At 52.9% G+C, this 21192-nt stretch overlaps 2 protein-coding genes across 2 annotated transcripts in view; one reads left to right on the plus strand and one right to left on the minus strand.

Annotated features, from left to right (window-relative positions):
- hspa14 (heat shock protein family A (Hsp70) member 14) overlaps positions 1-12558 on the minus strand; it is a 31968-nt gene extending 19410 nt beyond the window's left edge. The window contains exons 1-6 of the mRNA XM_087999329.1: positions 12482-12558; positions 9287-9367; positions 9123-9205; positions 6212-6260; positions 4864-4969; positions 1909-1999 (exon numbers count right to left, since the gene is read on the minus strand). Of these exons, the coding sequence (XP_087855455.1) occupies positions 1909-1999; positions 4864-4969; positions 6212-6260; positions 9123-9205; positions 9287-9367; positions 12482-12538 (467 nt within the window). The 5' untranslated portion in view covers positions 12539-12558. The remainder of the gene's footprint in view (positions 1-1908; positions 2000-4863; positions 4970-6211; positions 6261-9122; positions 9206-9286; positions 9368-12481) is intronic.
- A 327-nt stretch (positions 12559-12885) lies between these two features.
- The window catches only part of cdnf (cerebral dopamine neurotrophic factor), a 31774-nt gene continuing 23467 nt past the window's right edge, over positions 12886-21192 (plus strand). The window contains exon 1 of the mRNA XM_087999330.1: positions 12886-12997. Within this exon, the coding sequence (XP_087855456.1) occupies positions 12886-12997 (112 nt within the window). The remainder of the gene's footprint in view (positions 12998-21192) is intronic.

Genomic DNA, 21192 nt, shown 5'->3' on the forward strand with positions numbered 1-21192 from the left:
AAACCTTTCCTATTCAATTACTCATCCAGATGCCTTTTAAATGTTGCAATTGTACTAGCCACCACCACTTCCTCTGGCAGCTCACTCCATACACGTATCATCCTCTGCGTGAAAAAGTTGCCCCTTAGGTCTCTCTTATATCTTTCTCCTCTCACTCTAAACCTATGCCCTCTAGTTCTGGACTCCCCCACCCCAGGGAAAAGACTTTGTCTATTTATCCTATCCATACCCCTCATAATTTTGTACACCTCTACAAGGTCACCCCTCAGCCTCCGACGCTCCAGGGAAAACAGCCCCAGCCTGTTCAGCCTCTCCCTATAGCTCAAATCCTCCAACCCTGGCAATATCCTTGTAAACCGTTTTGGAATCCTTTCAAGTTTCACAACATCTTTCCGATAGAAAGAGACCAGAACTGCACGCAATATTCCAACAGTGGCCTAACCAATGTCCTGTACAGCCGCAACATGTCCTCCCAACTCCTGTACTCAATACTCTGACCATTAAAGGAAAGCATACAAATGCCTTCTTCACTATCCTATCTACTTTCAAGGAGCTATGAACCTGCACTCCAAGGTCTCTTTGTTCAGCAACACTCCCGAGGACCTTACCATTAAGTGTATAAGTCCTGCTAAGATTTGTTTTCCCTAAATGCAGCACCTCGCATTTATCTGAATTAAACTCCATCTGTCACTTCCAAGCCCATTCATCCATCTGATGCAGATCCTGTTGTAATCTGAGGTAACCCTCTTCGCTGTCCACACATCTTCAATTTTGGTGTCATCTGCAAACTTATTAACTACACCTCTTATGGTCACACCCAAATCATTTATATAAATGACGAAAAGTAGTGGACCCAGCACTGATCCTTGTGGCACTCTACTGGTCATTGCAGACTGCAGTGCGACATTGACAGTATGTAGAGCTAGGCTGAGAAATGGCAGATGGAGTTCAACCTGGATAAATGCAAAGTGATGCACTTTGGAAGGTCAAACTTGAATGCTGAATATAGGATTAAAGATAGGATTTTTGGCAGTATGGAGGAACAGCAGGATTTGGTGTTCAAATGCATAGATTCCTAAAAGTTGCCACCCAAGTGACTAGGGACGTTAAGAAAACATATGGTGTTTTGGCTTTCATTAACAGGGGGATCGAGTGTAAGAGCCGCGAGGTTTTGCTGCAGCTCTACAAAACCCTGGTGGGACCACACTTGGAATACTGTTTCCATTTCAGGTTGCCCTATTATAGGAAAGAGGGTGCAAAGGAGGTTTACGAGGATGCTAGCCTGGACTGGAGGGCTTGTCTTATGAGGAGAGGTTGTCAGTGCTTGGACTTTTGTCTCTGGAGAGGAGGAAGAGAGGTGACCTGATCAAGGCGTACAAGGTAATGAGAGTTGATAGCCAGAGACATTTCCCCCAGGCAGGATTGACTGCCACGAGGGGTCATAGTTTTAAGGTGTTAGGAGGAAGATATAGAGGAGACATCGTAGATAGGTTCTTTACACAGACAGTTGTGAATGCATGGAATGCTTTGCCAGCTGAGGTGGTGGAAGCAGAATCATTAGGGACATTTAAGCGACTGCTGGACATGCACATGGATAGCAGTGAGTTGAGGGGTGTGTAGGTTAAGTTACTTTATTTTAGATTAGGATTAATCATCGGCACAACATCGAGGGCCTAAGGGCCTGTACTGTGCTGTACCTTTCTATGTTCTATAGTACTCAGGCTAAAACAAAGCACAAAGTTAACACAGAAGAATCTCTCAAAAAAAATTAGAAACAAGAAGGAACTATAGCAAGATATGAGCCAACAAAAAGACATGAGCCAAACATTTAAATGCACGGACTGATGACAATTAAGTGGTTCAGTCTGAATGTTTATGATTGGATAGATTAAGGTCGGCCTAGCCTACCTTAATACATTTTTCTGGTTCTTGCCAAAGTCTAGTGGGACAGTCACGACAACATCATTTGCATCAGAGCCCAATGCTGATTGCGCAGTTTCTGTAAACAAAAATCAATTGACCAACAAGAAATTTTTTTAAAAGCTGCAAACTAGGTTAGGTTATGTGATTGTAAAGCATCATCATTAATGCTGTACGCTACAATTACAAGCTGGGTCACTAGCCCAAACTTCATGATCACACTACCTCCTTGACTTGTTACAATGGTCCAACAAAGCTTAATGCCAAATAAAAACTGAAAGAGTGGCGGATACTGTAAATCAGAAACAAAAACAGAAGTTGCTGGAAAAGCTCAGCAGGTCTGGCAGCATCTGTGGAGAGAAATCAGAGTTAATGTTTCGGGTATGGTGGCCCTTCCCCAGAACTGGAGGGTCACTGGACCTGAAAAACATTAACTTTGATTTCTCTTTACAGATGCTGACAGACCTGCTGAGCTTTTCCAGTATCTTCTGTTTTTGTTAAAGCTCAATGCAAGCTGGAGGAACAGCAGCTCCATTTTCCACTTAGGCATTTTACAGCCTCCAGGACTCCACATGGTGTTCAACAACTTCAGAGCATGACCGTGTTCCTAGCATTGCTCTCAGCAGAGTGGACCCATTTTCTCCTTTCCACATCTATTATTTCCACCTATTTCTCATCTCTCTCTCTCCTTAATACTCTGACCATTAAAGGAAAGCATACAAATGCCTTCTTCACTATCCTATCTACTTTCAAGGAGCTATGACCCTGCACTTCAAGGTCTCTTTGTTCAGCAACACTCCCTAGGACCTTACCATTAAGTGTATAAGTCCTGCTAAGATTTGTTTTCACTAAATGCAGCACCTCGCATTTATCTGAATTAAACTCCATCTGTCACTTCCAAGGCCAGATTACCTCAGATTACAACAGGATCACTGTACTATGTTTGCTTTGCTCTGCACACCATCGCTATTCATTCTATTTGTTCCTCACCCCGTCAGACATTAGCATTAAAAAAAACAGCTTTTTCTATTCTCTTTTAGTTCTGAAGGAGTCAGATTGAATTGAAATATTTACTATTTTCTTTTCATAAAGATGATGCCACCATGGCTGAGTTTCTCCTGCATTTTCAGTTTTATCTGAGATTTCATTGTTTGCTTACATAATTTTATTTCACCAGGTTATAGTCCAACAGGTTTATTTGGAAGCACTAGCTTTCGGAGCACTGCTCCTTAACCACCTGATGAAGGAGCAGCGCTCTGAAAGCTAGTGCTTCCAAATAAACCTGTTGGGCTATAACCTGGTGTTGTGATCTCTAACCTTAGATTGGGGTGGACAACACCATCACCTCCAAGTCATAATTTTACTCCAGCATTGAATATGAATATCCTCATCAGCCATTGGTTAATTAGGAACACTCTCACCTGAGACACACATTGCAGGTTTAAACCCCACATCAGGACTGGAGTACTAAAATACACATTAATAGTCCACTAGAGCATTAAGGAGGTTTTATACTGTTGTAAAGTTATTTTCTGAATGCAACAATAAAGGGAAGCTCCCTTGGGTGAATGAAATGGAATATTTTGCAAAGAACACGGGAGCAATCTTCGGCATTTTCAATATTTATCCCCTAGTCAACATTACAAAAGTCTAATGCCTGGTCATCATATTTGTGCTTGCCATGTATGACCTGTCGCTATACTTCCATTACAAGTGTCAGTACACTTCAAAAGTACTTCAGTGGTTGTAACGTGTTTGTGAAAGGCACTACTGAAATTCAAGTTGTTTTCTTTCCTCTTTTAAATAGCAGTATAATGAAGATGAGGCGAGAAAATATTTCAACTGGTGTGATTTTCTGCTGATTCACCCTGATAATCTCACATGGACAATGATACAATGTTTTCATTGCGTCAGCCTGATTAAGTCACTTAGCATGCGTAACAGAAACAAAGTTTTTTAGACTGTTCATTGTAGCCACTGTTCCACTTCAAACAGTTCAGATTTCTGAATTTTGAGGGTTTAAAAAAAATCTTATTCTCAGGATGTTGTAAAGCTGCATTTATTGCCCATTTTCAGTCAGTCAGAGATGATAGACCTCTTCCACAAAGATCACTGTAGTCCTTGTGGGCTGGACAGAGAATTCCAGGATGTTTAAAATATGAAGTTAGGATAAGTGGTTTCTGACAACCACAGTCATTCCTCCAGTTAGTAGAGTGTTTTCCATGTGACTAACCCCATCTAACCCCCTCCCCAATCAGTGACTTTGATCCATTACTGACATATTCAGGTGGCATGATGGCTCAGTGGTTAGCACTGTCCCCTCACAACATCATTGATCTGGGTTCAATTTTACCCTGCAGCGACTGTCTGAGTGCAGACATTCTCCCTGTGTCTGTGCGGGTTTCCTCCAGGTGTTCTGGCTTCCTCCCACAATTCAAGGATGTGCAGGCTAGGTGGATTGGCCATGGGAGAAGCAGGGTTACAGGGGTAGGGCAGGAGGTGGGTCCGGGTGGGATGTTTTTCAAGGGTCAGTGTGGACACAATAGGCTGAATGGCCTGCTACCATACTGTTGGGATTCTGAATGCAGTTGAGTTTTGTCTTTGTACATGGGGCAACTGCTCTTCACTCTCAGAATAAATTCATATTCTCATTTTATTATTACCAATCTCGTTTCTAGTCATGTTGCAGGTTAGTTCATTAAAACATTCTACCTCTTCCTAAGTTATGACTCCACGTCTTGGGATCATTGTATTAGTTTGAGCTCATGTGCACAAAGAATTATATAATCAGCACATTTCCATGGCTAAAGTTTCCTTCAATTTTGCAATATGCAGATGCTTGCTCCAGTTCATAATCACATGTCCTACGGAAGGAGAGTCACTCATTCCTTCATACAAATTAAAATTTTAGATGTAAATTTTCCTCTACAGAGTTGCACTTACCCTTCATTTTTGCAAATATCAACTTCATTACTTCCTCTGGAGTGACAATCTTGAGCTCTTCCCCAGTATCAATTTCAAATCTAGGTTTCCCATCCTTTTCAATAATCTGTTTAAACATTTAAAAAGAAAACTCCAATTAATTCTCTCATAATTGGAGTCAAATTGTGAACATCAAATTAACTGTGACAGAATGTAAACTGTAAATATTTTGTTGCACAGAGCATGAAAAGGTTGCCATTTCACTATAATTCTGTACATTTTGCAGTAAGTGTGACTGTTTTGGTAACACTCATAGATTAGATCAGTGCTTACTTAATCCTTCATTATTCCCTCTCGATAAGCAGCTGGTGTGAAAATACTATTTTTTTTACTGAGGTAATCTTCAACTGGTGACATATGTACTGTTTGGCAAACTTTCCTCAAATTCTTCCGTTTGATACAACTAGTAAAAACACAAAATATTTTGAGTGTAAGACTGCTAAAACAATCGTGTCAAGAGTGTGGTGCTGGAAAAGCACAGGAGGTCAGGCAGCATCCGAGAAGCAGGACAGTCAATGTTTCGGGCATAAGGAGTGGTGATGCACTGCCAGAGGGCAGGCATATCTCTTACTACTCCTCTACACCATGAATCTACCCACATGTAATTCAGGTTGTATTCTAAACAGTAATCTACTCAGAGGGAAACAAAAACAGAAATTGCTGGAAAAAAAACTCAGCAAGCCAGGCAGAATCTGTGGAGACAAAGCAGAGTTAATGTTTCGGGTCCAGTGACCCTTCTTCAGGACATGGTAACTGGATGTGAAACATTAACTCTGCTTTGACTCCAGAGATGCTGCCAGACCTGCTGAGCATTTCCAGCAAATTATGTTTTTATTTCTGATTTCCAGCATCTGCAGTTCATTGGGATTTATAGCTACTTGGAGCGAATGCACTCAATATTCTCCTTTTTACCATTGCTTATGGTGTGCTCTTAAAAAAAAGGAGCACACATTTGTTATGATGAAAGGTCACTGATCTGTAACGTTCTTCACAGGAACTGCCCAAGCTAATAAAAATGTCCAGCATTATTTTAACTTCTAAAAAAAACTCCAAGCTTTTTCATTTCAAACATAGTCAAGTCCATCTTTTAATAACATATTTCAAAGAGCCACTTAAAAAGTTATTGCAGCTGTCAAGTCAAACTATAGCAACACATTGCTTTCTGAGTTGATTAACAAAAATGGAAGACAGTTGGTTGATTAATTGTGAGCTACAAAAAGTTTCAGATTTCACTTTAGAAGAAACCGTAAAAAGCCATGGCAATTACTTTATTAAAATAGGTTACAGCCTCCTTTATTTCAATACTTACAGAACACTTGCTTTTTGCCACATGCTTCTGAACTTGAGGATCATCGAAACTAGCAAAAAGTTAGAAACAACTTTGAAAATGGAAGGACACAATTTAATTGAAAAATATCAATGTTTAAAATGACAATTCTTTATTTCTTTTGAAAATTGTATTTCATACTCTCCAATTACAAAATTATACAAAATATTGACAAGAGACAAGTAATTCAATTTATTATGCTTCAGTCACTGTACGACTTACTAACTGGAAAAGCTCCTGCACATGCCTAAAATGGAAACTAGTCAGAGAAGTCTACATTACAGAAAAAGACCCTTTAGCCCATTGACTCTATGCTGGTCAAAAACAAGCACTAACTATTGTCATTTTCAAGGACATGGCCCATAAGCTTTGTATATATTGGCATTGCCTGCACACATCTAAATCCTGATCTGTTTTCTGTTGTACTCTCACTGTTGTTTCACCTTGACCAAAAGCAAATTGTCCAGAAATATCAATGTGTTAGAAATGCAAGAAAGGGCAGCCAGCATCTCTGGAAGGAAAAGGAAGGACTAATATTTGGTTACAGCTCTTTCTTCCGAAATGAACAGTGAAACAGCATTCTCAACTGTTTTGTACTTCAAATATTTAATCTTTGTTTTTAGAGTTAAGTGGCTTCAGTGTACCTCTCCAAAATATTCGCCTTTTCTTTCAAACTGTCACGCTTCTTTCTCTGTTTTTTTCCATATTAAAACTGTCCCTCTAACTAGCAATGACTCCTCAGATACTGAAGCAGTCCAAGTCCAAATGTTGCAAGAGTGACAATAAACATACATGCCTGGGCTGACAAGTGGCAAGTGATACCATGCCAAGCAATGATCATCACCATAAGGAGAGAATCTAACCATTACCCCAGGACATTTCATGGCATTACCACTACTGAATCCCCTACTAACAACATCCTGGAGATTACAACTGACCAAAAACTGAACTGCACCAGCCACATGAATACTGTGGTTACAAGAGCTGGTCAGAAGCTAGAAATCCTGCAGCAAGTTTCTCATCTCCACACTCCTCAAAGACTATCCACCAAGGCGCAAGTCAAGCCAAACTCACATCCCATTAATGAATAGGAAAATGTGAAACACTACAGCAATCAAAAACAAATCTGCATGCTAAGACAATCGATGGAGCTGATCCCTGCATGCCAACAATGTTTGAAAGGGTGGGAAATGAAAAACTATGATTGGCTTAAAATTTTCAGCTGCAGAATTAACCGTCACACCTCACCTGACTACAGCACTGAATGATTAAAATAATGGCATGCCTGTTCCAATATAACTTACAATTTCAAGAGATATTCCCCCCACAATCAGTAAGCATATCCTATGAATGCAATAAGTCAGCGCCCTATGATGCAGATAGACGGATATTTTAGTATCAGGAATAAAACAGAATATCATCTTTATTTTCACTATTTTATATCCCTCTCAGCACTGTTGAGGGGTCTGCAAACAACTCCAGAAAAGACTTGAAATCTGAGCTGTTCCTTAGCTTTACTAATAGTGTTTCCATTATCCCAAATACAAACTCCTTTTTATCAATTTTGTATTTTGTTGTCATTTTGTATTTTATTCATTTTATTAACTTTTTCTTTCACAATGTGCCATGCCCTTTCTAAAGATATTTTAGCTTACAATAGGGTGCAGCTCCAATCACAGCATTATTCACCTTAAGGTGAACTTGATGTTTTAACTTTTGTATTATTTATGTCAGCACAATTATGGACAAAGCTTTAATATGTGTACCTTTCCCCAGAGCATCTCCAGGTCCAGATCGTGTATTTCTCACACTTTTATCAGCACCATATATTGATATGTTTACAATGTGTTCACATTTTGAATCACAAGTTTTTTTATTTTCGGCTGGGTATTTTATTATTTTCTGTAGTCTTCAGGAAGCATTTCTAGAACATTTTAAATTTATCACTGCTTCTACTTTGCCCTTCGATCATATTCCTTCTTTTATCTTTGGTTTAACTATATTTTCATCCATTTCATCTCTCTTCACCATTACTCATTTTAAAACTCTTTTCCTGGTCTATTTCTCCTTTCTGTTAGAAGCTTGGTCCAAGTCAGGTTCAGATTTAGCCCATCCCAATGATAAAACTCCCTTCAGGACTAATGCTATTGGAAACAGAACTACTTCTCCCCCTCATCAGAACAGATTACTTGAGTTTCAGTTTATAATTTGGCAGTGTTATAATAAAGATGTGTTAGGTGTCTCATTTTTAAATACCCTGTAGGCTGGGGTAGCTCTTAGGTCTAAGAACATGATATTCAAATAGCGTCCGAGTACTTCCCATTGGGTTCAAACACAAATACTGACTATTTCACCAGAGGATTTGTGGCATCTGTGAAATTACACTCCAAAAGAAGTGAATGATGTCAGAAATGAAATTCAAGGGAGAGAATATATTCTTAAAAGTAGGGATTCACACAATTCACTTACTTAATTGCTGAATGTCCTGATGTTTTAGGTAAGGGGTTTAAGTTAACTAACTGAGAAATTAGAACTGAAGTGGCACACCCCACTCCTCAATTTGCTGGATGGAACCTATTGTGTTAATATCAAAGCTGTTAGTAGAAAATTGAACAATTGCATTCCAAAGCTAAAGATTTGACATGTCAGATTAACTTAAAAAACTGGAATCAATTCTTCAGCTTTATCTTCATTTTCAGTATAGCACAGCCTCCTCCTCAGGCAAGATATACGTACAACACTTGCACATGTTTTATGAAGTGCATACAATACTATCAAATATTTCATATATTCCGATAGCATAATTTGGGCTACAAATAGCTGAACAGCAATTTCTACTGTGGCTAGTAAAGATATATTTACATGGTTCTGCTGGCAAACTCTTCAAACTTACCGTCTGCCAAGAATCTGTTTCACTTTCACGAAAGTGTTTGACGCATTCCTGATTCTACCTTGTTTTGCTGCCAAGCCCACAATCTAGCAAATAAAGCAAATAAATGAAACTTTCCTAATTCGACCATGCGTACAATGTCAAAGACATAAAACGGTTTCAATTACCTTCTCATTTTCTCTATAAGCAACGACTGCTGGGGTAACACGGTCACCTGCATCATTTGCTACAACGTCGGCCCGACCATCCTAGGTTGAAATAAATTCCAAGTATCAGATTACAAACAAGATACTTTTACAATATATTGTCACTATTTGCTACCAACCATAAATGAGACTATATTTAAATAACACGTAATTAAATAAATCATGCAGTGGATCATCAAACCAGCTTTCAACCCTTATGTGTCATCTGTGGTGTTGTTAATGGCATGCATGCCTCAAGCGTTAAAATATTGCAGGTTTCAGTTTCACTAAAGAGACTGTAGCACATAATTCCAAGTTGCCAGCCCAGGGTGATATTTTGAGGGAGTGGTTCCCTGTCAGGGGTGCGCTAATCAGAGAGGAGTTCATGTCCGCTCTCTCAGGTCCAAGTTCCTATGGCACTATTTTGATGAGAAGTTGGGGAATTCTTTCCAAGTGTTCTGGCCAAGATTTATCGCTCAATTAACATCATAAAAACCAATTATCCAGCCATTGTCACATTTGTATTGTTTGGAGCTTTATACGTCTACATAGACAGTCATATTTCCAACAATATCACAATTACAGCACTTCAGAATTACTTCATAGACTATAATGTGATCTCTTGATTGTGAAAAGATGCCATATAAACTGTTACAAAGTTGCACTTATGCAAAATATTGGACTTCTAAAAAGTCAAAATTTCTTTGAGACAAAGAAAGGTAGTTTCAAAGCCACAGCAAGAATCTAATTACACTACACAGATAAATCTACGAAAGCCATTTCAGCCAGTGGTTTCTCCAGGGATTGTAAAGAATGCTCATCCTGTTTTATCAAAGACATCTATAGAATCATCTACTGTACTGAAAGATGGGAAATAAACCAAAGGTTATGCTCTTGTACAAAAGACACTGACCTTCTAAAAGGTAGCTCAAGGTTTGCGTAAAGATTTATTGCCGTAGTTGTGGGTATGTTCACTGAGCTGGGAAGTTGATTTGCATTTGTTTCAGCCTGTCTAGGTGACACCTAGCTTTGGAGCCTCCTGTAAAGCGCTGCTGCACTGTGTCTTCTGGAATTTATTTGGCTCCATTCCTGCTGCTTCCGGTTGTTCATTGTAGTGTCCGGTATTTTGGGTCCAGGTCAATGTGCTTGTCGATAGAGTCTGTGGATCCACAAACACCAACTAGTCATTAAATGCACAACCAGCTTGTCCCTAGTAGCCATACCCAGATGACAGGGACCAAAAATTTTACTGGGACAAGCTAAACAGAGGACAGCCAGAGAATTCCTAAAAGCATGGCACTCATCCATGGGCTCTATCAACAAGCACGTTGACCTGGACCCAATATACTTGATGCTACAGTGAACAACCATAACTGGAAACAGCAGAAATGGAACCAAATAAATTCCTGAAGACAAAGTACAACAGCACTTCACAGGCGGCTCCAAAGCACTGAAGATGTCACCTAGACAGAGAAGAAACGTCAGCAAATCAGATTTCCAGCTTAGCGAACATACCCATAACCACGACAAAAGCTAGCTTTCTAAATCAGCTAAGTGAGTATTGCTTGTACTACTGATACTGGAAAATAAATTCACCTGACCAGCTAGTGAGAGAATGCGTGTTCAAAGCATATGTTTCACTTCGTCTAGAGGTCGAACTCAGTCTACTAAATTTGATTGTCTCTCCATTGCCGCAGAAGACAACGTTTTAAAGAACGATTTCAACTTTCCAGCAACACTTCCAGAAAACTCCATTTAAACTTTTAACCACCTCAACGCTGAAAGCAAGGCCATCTAATCCATTCCTGAAGAAGGGCATGTGCCCGAAACGTCGAATCTTCTGTTCCCTAGATGCTGCCTGACCTGCTGTGCTGTTCCAGCAATAAAGTTTCAGCATCTAATCCAATATACAACCAGACAAGAAAACAAGCTACAAAACTTTGAACTTCACTTTATCATTTTTTTGAACTTGAATCTAGCTAAATCAATCCTTTCTCCTCTTTATCTGAATCTGCAGGTGTGTTTATTTCAGTGTGTACACACACGTTAGTGGAAGCTGGAATGTATTTAACATTTTTACCTAGTACAATAAAACCAACGCTTGCTTTCTTAAAGAAAAGCTGTCTGACTAGTTCCTGGTTCATGAATCGGTTATTGAGAACATCCTCCCTGTGATTAGCCTATCTATTCCTGGTTAAAATTTATAGGCTTTTATGAGATCTCCCTCTTTCTTCTAAACTGCAGTGAATAAAGTCATAATTGATCCAGTTCTCTACACACGTCAGCTCCACTATCCCAAGAATCAGTTTGGTAAATCTTTGTTTTATTCTCTCCACAGCAAAAACATCCTTCCTGAGGCAAGGAGACCAAAACTGCACAATACTCCAGGTATGGTCTCACCATTTGCCTTCTCCATCACCTACCGCACCTGCATGCTTACTTTCAGTGACTGGTGAACAAGGACAGTCAAGCCTCCTTTCTCACTCTATCACCATTTAGATAATGATCTGCCTTCCTGATTTTGTTACTAAAGTGGGTAACCTCACATTTAGCCACATTATACCTCATCTTCCATGCATTTGCCTACTTATTCATCTTGGCTAAATCACACAAAGCGTTTTACAGTGTTCTAAATTGAACATGGAGTTCAACAACATACTAAAAACAGCATCTATAGGAAAAGTTTCACAGGGTTAACGTTTTGAGTCCACCATGACCCTTTTTCTTGATGAAAAGATGCCAGAGTTGGACTGGGGCAGACAAAGTCAGAAACGAAACACCAGGTTATAGTTTGACTATAATCTGGTGTCGTTTGATTTGTGACCTTCTTCCTGCGCCTGACACAGAGTTTATCCATCAGCTTCTGCCTTCATTTCATAATTTCCAGCATCCACAGTATTTTGCTTCATGTAATAATTACTGATTGGTATGACTGATTCCATTGCGCAGACACTAACTGTTGTTACTGATTCTGCTGGAATTCTCTAAGTCTCTGAATTTGCCGATTTTCTGTCTTTAGAACGAACTGAAATCAGTGAAAAATGGGAACAGGAGGCCATTCAGCCCCTCGATGCCGGTGCCCCGCTGAATGATAGCGGTTCATAGGACCACTCATGTAGATTAATGAAGTGACATTCTGTCCAGTGACAAGATTTAATTCGATCCCAGATCCCAGACCTTACAAACGGCCACACAGCTACACGTGTCCCCGATGTGAACTCCGATCGCCGCCATCTTGGTAACTAGGAGAAACCGCCAGGCATGCCGGGAAGGCTCCTGGAGGACTCCAGGGCTGATCAATAGAAGCGAGGAACAGAAGCAACGCGACGGTGGGCAATGAGAGGCATACACTGATTGGTGCAGCTTTCGCAATGGGACTGAGGGATAGCTGCGCGGGGCGGTGTGGAATGAGAAGCGCATTCTGATTGGTGTATGTCTCCCAAATGAGCGCGACGAATGGCTGAACCGGGCCCGAGCGTGCGGGGAGCTGCACCAATTGCAGTAAGGGTTAGATGCGTGGGGCGGCTAGCGAAGAGAGGAGCGCAGTGATTGGCGCGGTGCCCGCCAATGGGCGCAGGGTAATGGCGGCCACCATTGTGAGGCGGTTGCTGGGCCCCAGGCCAGACATGAAGCCGCTTTTCCTTCTGCTCATCGCCGCTGGCACCGAGGCTTTGGGCCCGCGGGAGTGTGAAGGTGAGTGGTGGGACTTGCCTCGTCTCCCGCCTCGGGATTGAATTCACTGTCACCCCCCCCCCCCCCCCCCCTCGCCCTAAAAAATAAGTCAGAAGGAGTGGATGGAGGGGGATTGGGAGTTAAGACTAAGGGAAGGTGATGAGGGGGGGAGTGAGGGTGAGGGAAGGGGAGGAGGGTGAGGGAAGGGGAGGAGGGTGAGGGAAGGGGAGGAGGGTGAGGGAAGGGGAGGAGGGTGAGGGAAGGGGAGGGGGGTGAGGGAAGGGGAGGGGGGTGAGGGAAGGGGAGGGGGGTGAGGGAAGGGGAGGAGGGTGAGGGAAGGGGAGGGGGGGTGAGGGAAGGGGGGGTGAAGTGAAGGGGGGGGTGAAGTGAAGGGGGGGGTGAAGGGGGTGAGTGGGGGGGGTGAAGGGGGTGAGTGGGGGGGGGTGAAGGGGGTGAGTGAGGGGGGGGTGAGGGGGGTGAGTGAAGGGGGGGGTGAAGGGGGGGGTGAGGGGGGTGAGTGAAGGGGGGGTGAGGGGGGGGTGAAGGGGGTGAGTGTGGGGGGGGTGAAGGGGGGGGTGAGGGGGGTGAGTGAAGGGGGGGGTGAAGGGGGTGAGTGTGGGGGGGGTGAAGGGGGTGAGTGAGGGGGGGGTGAAGGGGGTGAGTGAGGGGGGGGTGAAGGGGGTGAGTGAGGGGGGGGTGAAGGGGGTGAGTGAGGGGGGGGTGAAGGGGGTGAGTGAGGGGGGGGTGAAGGGGGTGAGTGAGGGGGGGGTGAGTGAGGGGGGGGTGAGTGAGGGGGGGGTGAAGGGGGTGAGTGAGGGGGGGGTGAAGGGGGTGAGTGAGGGGGGGGTGAAGGGGGGTGAGTGAGGGGGGGGGTGAGTGAGGGGGGGGTGAAGGGGGTGAGTGAGGGGGGGGGTGAAGGGGGTGAGTGAGGGGGGGGTGAAGGGGGTGAGTGAGGGGGGGGGGGTGAGGGGGGGGGTGAAGGGGATGGGTGAGGGGGGTGAGTGAGGGGGGGGGTGAAGGGGGTGAGTGAGGGGGGGGTGAAGGGGGGGGGTGAAGGGGGTGAGTGAGGGGGGGGGTGAAGGGGGTGAGTGAGGGGGGGGTGAAGGGGGTGAGTGAGGGGGGGGGGTGAGGGGGGGGGGTGAAGGGGATGGGTGAGGGGGGGTGAGTGAGGGGGGGGGGTGAAGGGGGTGAGTGAGGGGGGGGGGTGAAGGGGGTGAGTGAGGGGGGGGGTGAAGGGGGTGAGTGAGGGGGGGGGTGAAGGGGGTGAGTGAGGGGGGGGGTGAAGGGGGTGAGTGAGGGGGGGGGTGAAGGGGGTGAGTGAGGGGGGGGGTGAAGGGGGTGAGTGAGGGGGGGGGTGAAGGGGGTGAGTGAGGGGGGGGGTGAAGGGGGTGAGTGAGGGGGGTGAAGGGGGTGAGTGAGGGGGGGGGGTGAAGGGGGTGAGTGAGGGGGGGGTGAAGGGGGTGAGTGAGGGGGGGGTGAGTGAGGGGGGGGGTGAGTGAGGGGGGGGTGAAGGGGGTGAGTGAGGGGGGGGGTGAAGGGGGTGAGTGAGGGGGGGGTGAAGGGGGTGAGTGAGGGGGGGGTGAGTGAGGGGGGGGTGAAGGGGGTGAGTGAGGGGGGGGGTGAAGGGGGTGAGTGAGGGGGGGGTGAAGGGGGTGAGTGAGGGGGGGGTGAAGGGGGTGAGTGAGGGGGGGGGGTGAGGGGGGGGGTGAAGGGGATGGGTGAGGGGGGTGAGTGAGGGGGGGGGGTGAAGGGGGTGAGTGAGGGGGGGGTGATGTGGGGGGGGGTGAAGGGGGTGAGTGAGGGGGGGGTGAAGGGGGTGAGTGAGGGGGGGGTGAAGGGGGTGAGTGAGGGGGGGGGTGAGGGGGGGGGGTGAAGGGGATGGGTGAGGGGGGGTGAGTGAGGGGGGGGGTGAAGGGGGTGAGTGAGGGGGGGGTGAAGGGGGGTGAGTGGGGGGGGGGTGAAGGGGGTGAGTGAGGGGGGGGGGTGAAGGGGGTGTGTGAGGGGGGGGGGGTGAGGGGGTGAGTGAGGGGGGGGGGTGAAGGGGGTGAGTGAGGGGGGGGGGTGAAGGGGGTGAGTGAGGGGGGGGGTGAAGGGGGTGAGTGAGGGGGGGGGTGAAGGGGGTGAGTGAGGGGGGTGAAGGGGGGTGAGTGAGGGGGGGGGTGAAGGGGGTGAGTGAGGGGGGGGTGAAGGGGGGTGAGTGAGGGGGGGGTGAAGGGGGTGAGTGAGGGGGGGTGAAGGGGATGAGTGAGGGGGGGGTGAAGGGGGTGAGTGAGGGGGGGGTGAAGGGGGCGAGGGGAGGGGGTGAGGGGGGGGTGAAGGGGGCGAGGGGAGGGGGTGGGTGGGGGTGAAGGGGGCGAGGGGAGGGGGTGGGTGGGGGTGAAGGGGGCGAGGGGAGGGGGTGAGGGGGGTGAGAGGGGGGGTGAAGGGGGTGAGTGAAGGGGGGGGGTGAGGGGGGTGAGTGAAGAGGGGGGTGAGTGAAGGGGGGGGGTGAGGGGGGGTGAGTGAAGGGGGGGGGTGGGGGGGGTGAGGGGGGGTGAGTGAAGGGGGGGTGAAGGGGGTGAGTGAAGGGAGGGGTGAAGGGGGTGAGTGGGGGGGGGTGAAGGGGGTGAGTGAGGGGGGTGAGTGAAGGGGGGGTGAAGGGGGGTGAGTGGGGGGGGGTGAAGGGGGTGAGTGAGGGGGGTGAGTGAAGGGGGGGTGAGGGGGGTGAGTGAAGGGGGGGTGAGGGGGGGTGAGGGGGGGGGTGAAGGGGGTGAGTGAGGGGGGGGGTGAAGGGGGTGAGTGAGGGGGGGTGAGGGGGGGTGAAGGGGGCGAGGGGAGGGGGTGAGGGGGGGGGGGAGGGGGTGAGGGGGGGGGTGAAGGGGGCGAGGGGAGGGGGTGGATGGGGGTGAAGGGGGCGAGGGGAGGGGGTGAGGGGGGTGAGTGAAGGGGGGGTGAAGGGGGTGAGTGAAGGGGGGGGTGAAGGGGGTGAGTGAAGGGGGGGTGAAGGGGGTGAGTGAAGGGGGGGTGAAGGGGGGGGTGAAGGGGGTGAGTGAAGGGGGGGGTGAAGGGGGTGAGTGAAGGGGGGGTGAAGGGGGGGTGAAGGGGGGGGTGAAGGGGGTGAGTGAAGGGGGGGTGAAGGGGGTGAGTGAAGGGGGGGGGTGAAGGGGGTGAGTGAAGGGGGGGTGAAGGGGGGGGTGAAGGGGGCGAGGGGATGGGGTGAGGGGGGGTGAAGGGGGTGAGGGAAGGGGGTGAGTGAAGGGGGGGTGAGTGGGGGGGGGTGAAGGGGGCGAGGGGAGGGGGTGAGGGGGGGGTGAAGGGGGTGAGGGAAGGGGGGGTGAGGGGGGTGAGGGAAGGGGGGGTGAAGGGGGTGAGGTGAAGGGGGGGGTGAAGGGGGGTGAGTGAAGGGGGGGGTGAAGGGGGTGAGTGAAGGGGGGGTGAAGGGGGGTGAGGTGAAGGGGGGGGGTGAAGGGGGTGAGTGGGGGGGGGTGAAGGGGGTGAGTGAGGGGGGGTGAGTGAAGGGGGGGTGAAGGGGGTGAGTGAAGGGGGGGGTGAAGGGGGTGAGTGAAGGGGGGGTGAGGGGGTGAGTGAAGGGGGGGGTGAAGGGGGTGAGTGGGGGGGGGTGAAGGGGGTGAGTGGGGGGGGGTGAAGGGGGGTGAGTGAGGGGGGTGAGTGAAGAGGGGGGTGAGTGAAGGGGGGGGTGAGGGGGGGGGTGAAGGGGGTGAGTGAGGGGGGGGTGAAGGGGGTGAGTGAGGGGGGGTGAAGGGGGTGAGTGAGGGGGGGGTGAAGGGGGTGAGTGAGGGGGGGGTGAAGGGGGTGAGTGAGGGGGGGGTGAAGGGGGTGAGTGAGGGGGGGGTGAAGGGGGTGAGTGAGGGGGGGGTGAAGGGGGTGAGTGAGGGGGGGGTGAAGGGGGTGAGTGAGGGGGGGGTGAAGGGGGTGAGTGGGGGGGGGTGAAGGGGGTGAGTGGGGGGGGGTGAAGGGGGTGAGTGAGGGGGGTGAGTGAAGGGGGGGGTGAGGGGGGTGAGTGAAGGGGGGGTGAGGGGGGTGAGTGAGGGGGGGGGTGAGGGGGGGGTGAGGGGGGGGGTGAGGGGGGGGTGAAGGGGGGGGTGAGGGGGGGGGGTGAAGGGGGTGAGTGAGGGGGGGTGAAGGGGGTGAGTGAGGGGGGGGGTGAAGGGGGTGAGTGGGGGGGGGTGAAGGGGTTGAGTGGGGGGGGGGTGAAGGGGTTGAGTGGGGGGGGGGTGAGGGGGGTGAGTGAAGGGGGGGTGAGGGGGGGGTGAAGGGGGGTGAGTGTGGGGGGGGTGAGGGGGTGAGTGTGGGGGGGTGAAGGGGGGGTGAGTGTGGGGGGGGTGAAGGGGGGTGAGTGAGGGGGGGGGTGAGGGGGTGAGTGAGGGGGGGGGTGAGGGGGTGAGTGGGGGGGGGGTGAGTGTGGGGGGGGTGAAGGGGGTGAGTGGGGGGGGGGTGAAGGGGGTGAGTGAGGGGGGGGGTGAAGGGGGGTGAGTGAGGGGGGGGGTGAGGGGGGGGGTGAGGGGTGGGGTGAGGGGGGTGAGTGAGGGGGGGGGTGAAGGGGGTGAGTGAGGGGGGGGTGAGGGGGTGAGTGAGGGGGGGGGTGAGGGGGGTGAGTGAGGGGGGGGGGTGAAGGGGGTGAGTGAGGGGGGGGGTGAAGGGGGGTGAGTGAGGGGGGGGGGTGAGGGGGTGAGTGAGGGGGGGGTGAAGGGGGGTGAGTGAGGGGGGGGGTGAAGGGGGTGAGTGAGGGGGGGGTGAGGGGGGTGAGTGAGGGGGGGGTGAGTGAGGGGGGGGGTGAAGGGGGTGAGTGAGGGGGGGGGTGAAGGGGGTGAGTGAGGGGGGGGTGAAGGGGGTGAGTGAGGGGGGGGTGAAGGGGGGTGAGTGAGGGGGGGGGTGAGGGGGGGGGTGAAGGGGATGGGTGAGGGGGGTGAGTGAGGGGGGGGGTGAAGGGGGTGAGTGAGGGGGGGGGTGAAGGGGGTGAGTGAGGGGGGGGGGTGAAGGGGGTGAGTGAGGGGGGGGTGAAGGGGGTGAGTGAGGGGGGGGGTGAAGGGGGTGAGTGAGGGGGGGGGGTGAGGGGGGGGGGGGTGAGGGGGATGGGTGAGGGGGGTGAGTGAGGGGGGGGGGGTGAGGGGGGTGAGTGAGGGGGGGGTGAAGGGGGTGAGTGAGGGGGGGGGTGAAGGGGGTGAGTGAGGGGGGGGGTGAGGGGGTGAGTGAGGGGGGGGGTGAAGGGGGGTGAGTGAGGGGGGGGGTGAAGGGGGTGAGTGAGGGGGGGGGTGAAGGGGGTGAGTGAGGGGGGGGGTGAAGGGGGTGAGTGAGGGGGGGGGTGAAGGGGGTGAGTGAGGGGGGGGGTGAAGGGGGTGAGTGAGGGGGGGGGGGTGAAGGGGGGGGGTGAGGGGGTGAGTGAGGGGGGGGTGAAGGGGGTGAGTGAGGGGGGGTGAAGGGGGTGAGTGAGGGGGGGGGTGAGGGGGGTGAGTGAGGGGGGGGTGAAGGGGGTGAGTGAGGGGGGGGTGAAGGGGATGAGTGAGGGGGGGGTGAAGGGGGTGAGTGAGGGGGGGGTGAAGGGGGCGAGGGGAGGGGGTGAGGGGGGGGTGAAGGGGCGAGGGGAGGGGGTGAGGGGGGGGGTGAAGGGGGCGAGGGGAGGGGGTGGGTGGGGGTGAAGGGGGCGAGGGGAGGGGGTGAGGGGGGTGAGAGGGGGGGTGAAGGGGGTGAGTGAAGGGGGGGGTGAGGGGGGTGAGTGAGAGGGGGGTGAGTGAAGGGGGGGGTGAGGGGGGTGAGTGAAGGGGGGGGGTGGGGGGGGTGAGGGGGGTGAGTGAAGGGGGGGTGAAGGGGGTGAGTGAAGGGGGTGAGTGGGGGGGGGTGAAGGGGGGTGAGTGAGGGGGGTGAGTGAAGGGGGGGTGAAGGGGGTGAGTGAGGGGGGGGGTGAAGGGGGTGAGTGAGGGGGGGTGAAGGGGATGAGTGAGGGGGGGGTGAAGGGGGTGAGTGAGGGGGGGGTGAAGGGGGCGAGGGGAGGGGGTGAGGGGGGGGTGAAGGGGGCGAGGGGAGGGGGTGAGGGGGGGGTGAAGGGGGCGAGGGGAGGGGGTGGGTGGGGGTGAAGGGGGCGAGGGGAGGGGGTGAGGGGGGGTGAGAGGGGGGGTGAAGGGGGTGAGTGAAGGGGGGGGTGAGGGGGGGTGAGTGAAGAGGGGGGGTGAGTGAAGGGGGGGGTGAGGGGGGTGAGTGAAGGGGGGGGTGGGGGGGGTGAGGGGGGTGAGTGAAGGGGGGGTGAAGGGGGTGAGTGAAGGGGGTGAGTGAAGGGGGGGTGAAGGGGGTGAGTGAAGGGGGTGAGTGGGGGGGGGGTGAAGGGGGTGAGTGAGGGGGGTGAGTGAGGGGGGGTGAGGGGGTGAGTGGGGGGGGGTGAAGGGGGTGAGTGAGGGGGGTGAGTGAAGGGGGGGTGAGGGGGGTGAGGAAGGGGGGGGTGGGGGGGGTGAGGGGGGTGAGTGAAGGGGGGGTGAAGGGGGGTGAGTGAGGGGGTGAGTGAAGGGGGGTGAAGGGGGTGAGTGAGGGGGTGAGTGGGGGGGGGTGAAGGGGGTGAGTGAGGGGGGTGAGTGAAGGGGGGGTGAGGGGGTGAGTGGGGGGGGGTGAAGGGGGTGAGTGAGGGGGGTGAGTGAAGGGGGGGTGAGGGGGGTGAGTGAAGGGGGGGTGAGGGGGGGTGAGGGGGGGGGTGAAGGGGGTGAGTGAGGGGGGGGGTGAAGGGGGTGAGTGAGGGGGGGGTGAAGGGGGTGAGTGAGGGGGGGTGAAGGGGGTGAGTGAGGGGGGGGTGAAGGGGGTGAGTGAGGGGGGGTGAAGGGGGGTGAGTGAGGGGGGGGTGAAGGGGGTGAGTGAGGGGGGGGTGAAGGGGATGAGTGAGGGGGGGGTGAAGGGGATGAGTGAGGGGGGGTGAAGGGGTGAGTGAGGGGGGGGTGAAGGGGGTGAGTGTGGGGGGGGTGAGGGGGGGTGAAGGGGGGAGGGGAGGGGGTGAGGGGGGGGGGGGGAGGGGGGTGAGGGGGGGGTGAAGGGGGCGAGGGGAGGGGGTGGATGGGGGGTGAAGGGGGGCGAGGGGGAGGGGGGTGAGTGAAGGGGGGGTGAAGGGGGGTGGTGAAGGGGGGGGTGAAGGGGGTGAGTGAAGGGGGGGTGAAGGGGGGGGTGAAGGGGGGTGAGTGAAGGGGGGGGTGAAGGGGGTGAGTGAGGGGGGGTGAAGGGGGGGTGAAGGGGGGGGTGAAGGGGGGTGAGTGAAGGGGGGGTGAAGGGGGGGGGTGAAGGGGGTGAGTGAAGGGGGGGTGAAGGGGGGGGTGAAGGGGGGAGGGGATGGGGGTGAGGGGGGGTGAAGGGGGGTGAGGGAAGGGGGGTGAGTGAAGGGGGGGTGAGTGGGGGGGGGGTGAAGGGGGGAGGGGAGGGGGTGAGGGGGGGGTGAAGGGGGGTGAGGGAAGGGGGGGTGAGGGGGGTGAGGGAAGGGGGGGTGAAGGGGGTGAGGTGAGGGGGGGGGTGAGGGGGTGAGTGAAGGGGGGGTGAAGGGGGGGTGAGGGGGGGGTGAAGGGGGTGAGTGGGGGGGGTGAGGGGGGGGGGTGTGAAGGGGGTGAGTGAAGGGGGGGTGAGGGGGGGGTGAGGGGGGTGGGGGATGGGGTGAGGGGGGGTGAAGGGGGGTGAGGGAGGGGGTGAGTGAAGGGGGGGTGAGTGGGGGGGGGTGAGGGGGGGTGAGGGGGGGGGTGTGGGGGGGGGGTGAGGGGGGTGGGGGAGGGGGGGGGTGAGGGGGGTGAGGGAAGGGGGGGTGTTGGGGGTGGGTGAGGGGGGGGTGAGGGGGTGGGTGGGGGGGGGTGAGGGGGGTGGGTGAGGGGGGGGGTGAAGGGGGGTGAGTGGGGGGGGTGGGGGGTGAGGGGGGGGTGAGTGGGGGTGGGTGAGGGGGGGGTGAAGGGGGGTGAGTGGGGGGGGGTGAGGGGGGTGGTGGGGGGGGGGTGAGGGGGTGAGTGGGGGGGGGGTGAGGGGGGGTGAGTGAGGGGGGGGTGTGGGGGGGGGGTGAAGGGGGTGGTGGGGGGGGGTGAGGGGGTGGGTGGGGGGGGGTGAGGGGGGTGAGTGGGGGGGGGGTGAGGGGGGGTGGGTGGGGGGGGGTGAGGGGGGTGAGTGAGGGGGGGGGTGAAGGGGGGTGGTGGGGGGGGGGGTGAGGGGGGTGGGTGAGGGGGGGGTGAGGGGGGGTGGGGTGAGTGGGGGGGGGTGAAGGGGGGTGAGTG

This window comes from Chiloscyllium plagiosum, unplaced genomic scaffold, assembly GCF_037043375.1.
Source record: "Chiloscyllium plagiosum isolate Xiang-an unplaced genomic scaffold, Cpla_swu_hap1 HiC_scaffold_23, whole genome shotgun sequence".
Lineage (NCBI taxonomy): Eukaryota > Metazoa > Chordata > Chondrichthyes > Orectolobiformes > Hemiscylliidae > Chiloscyllium > Chiloscyllium plagiosum.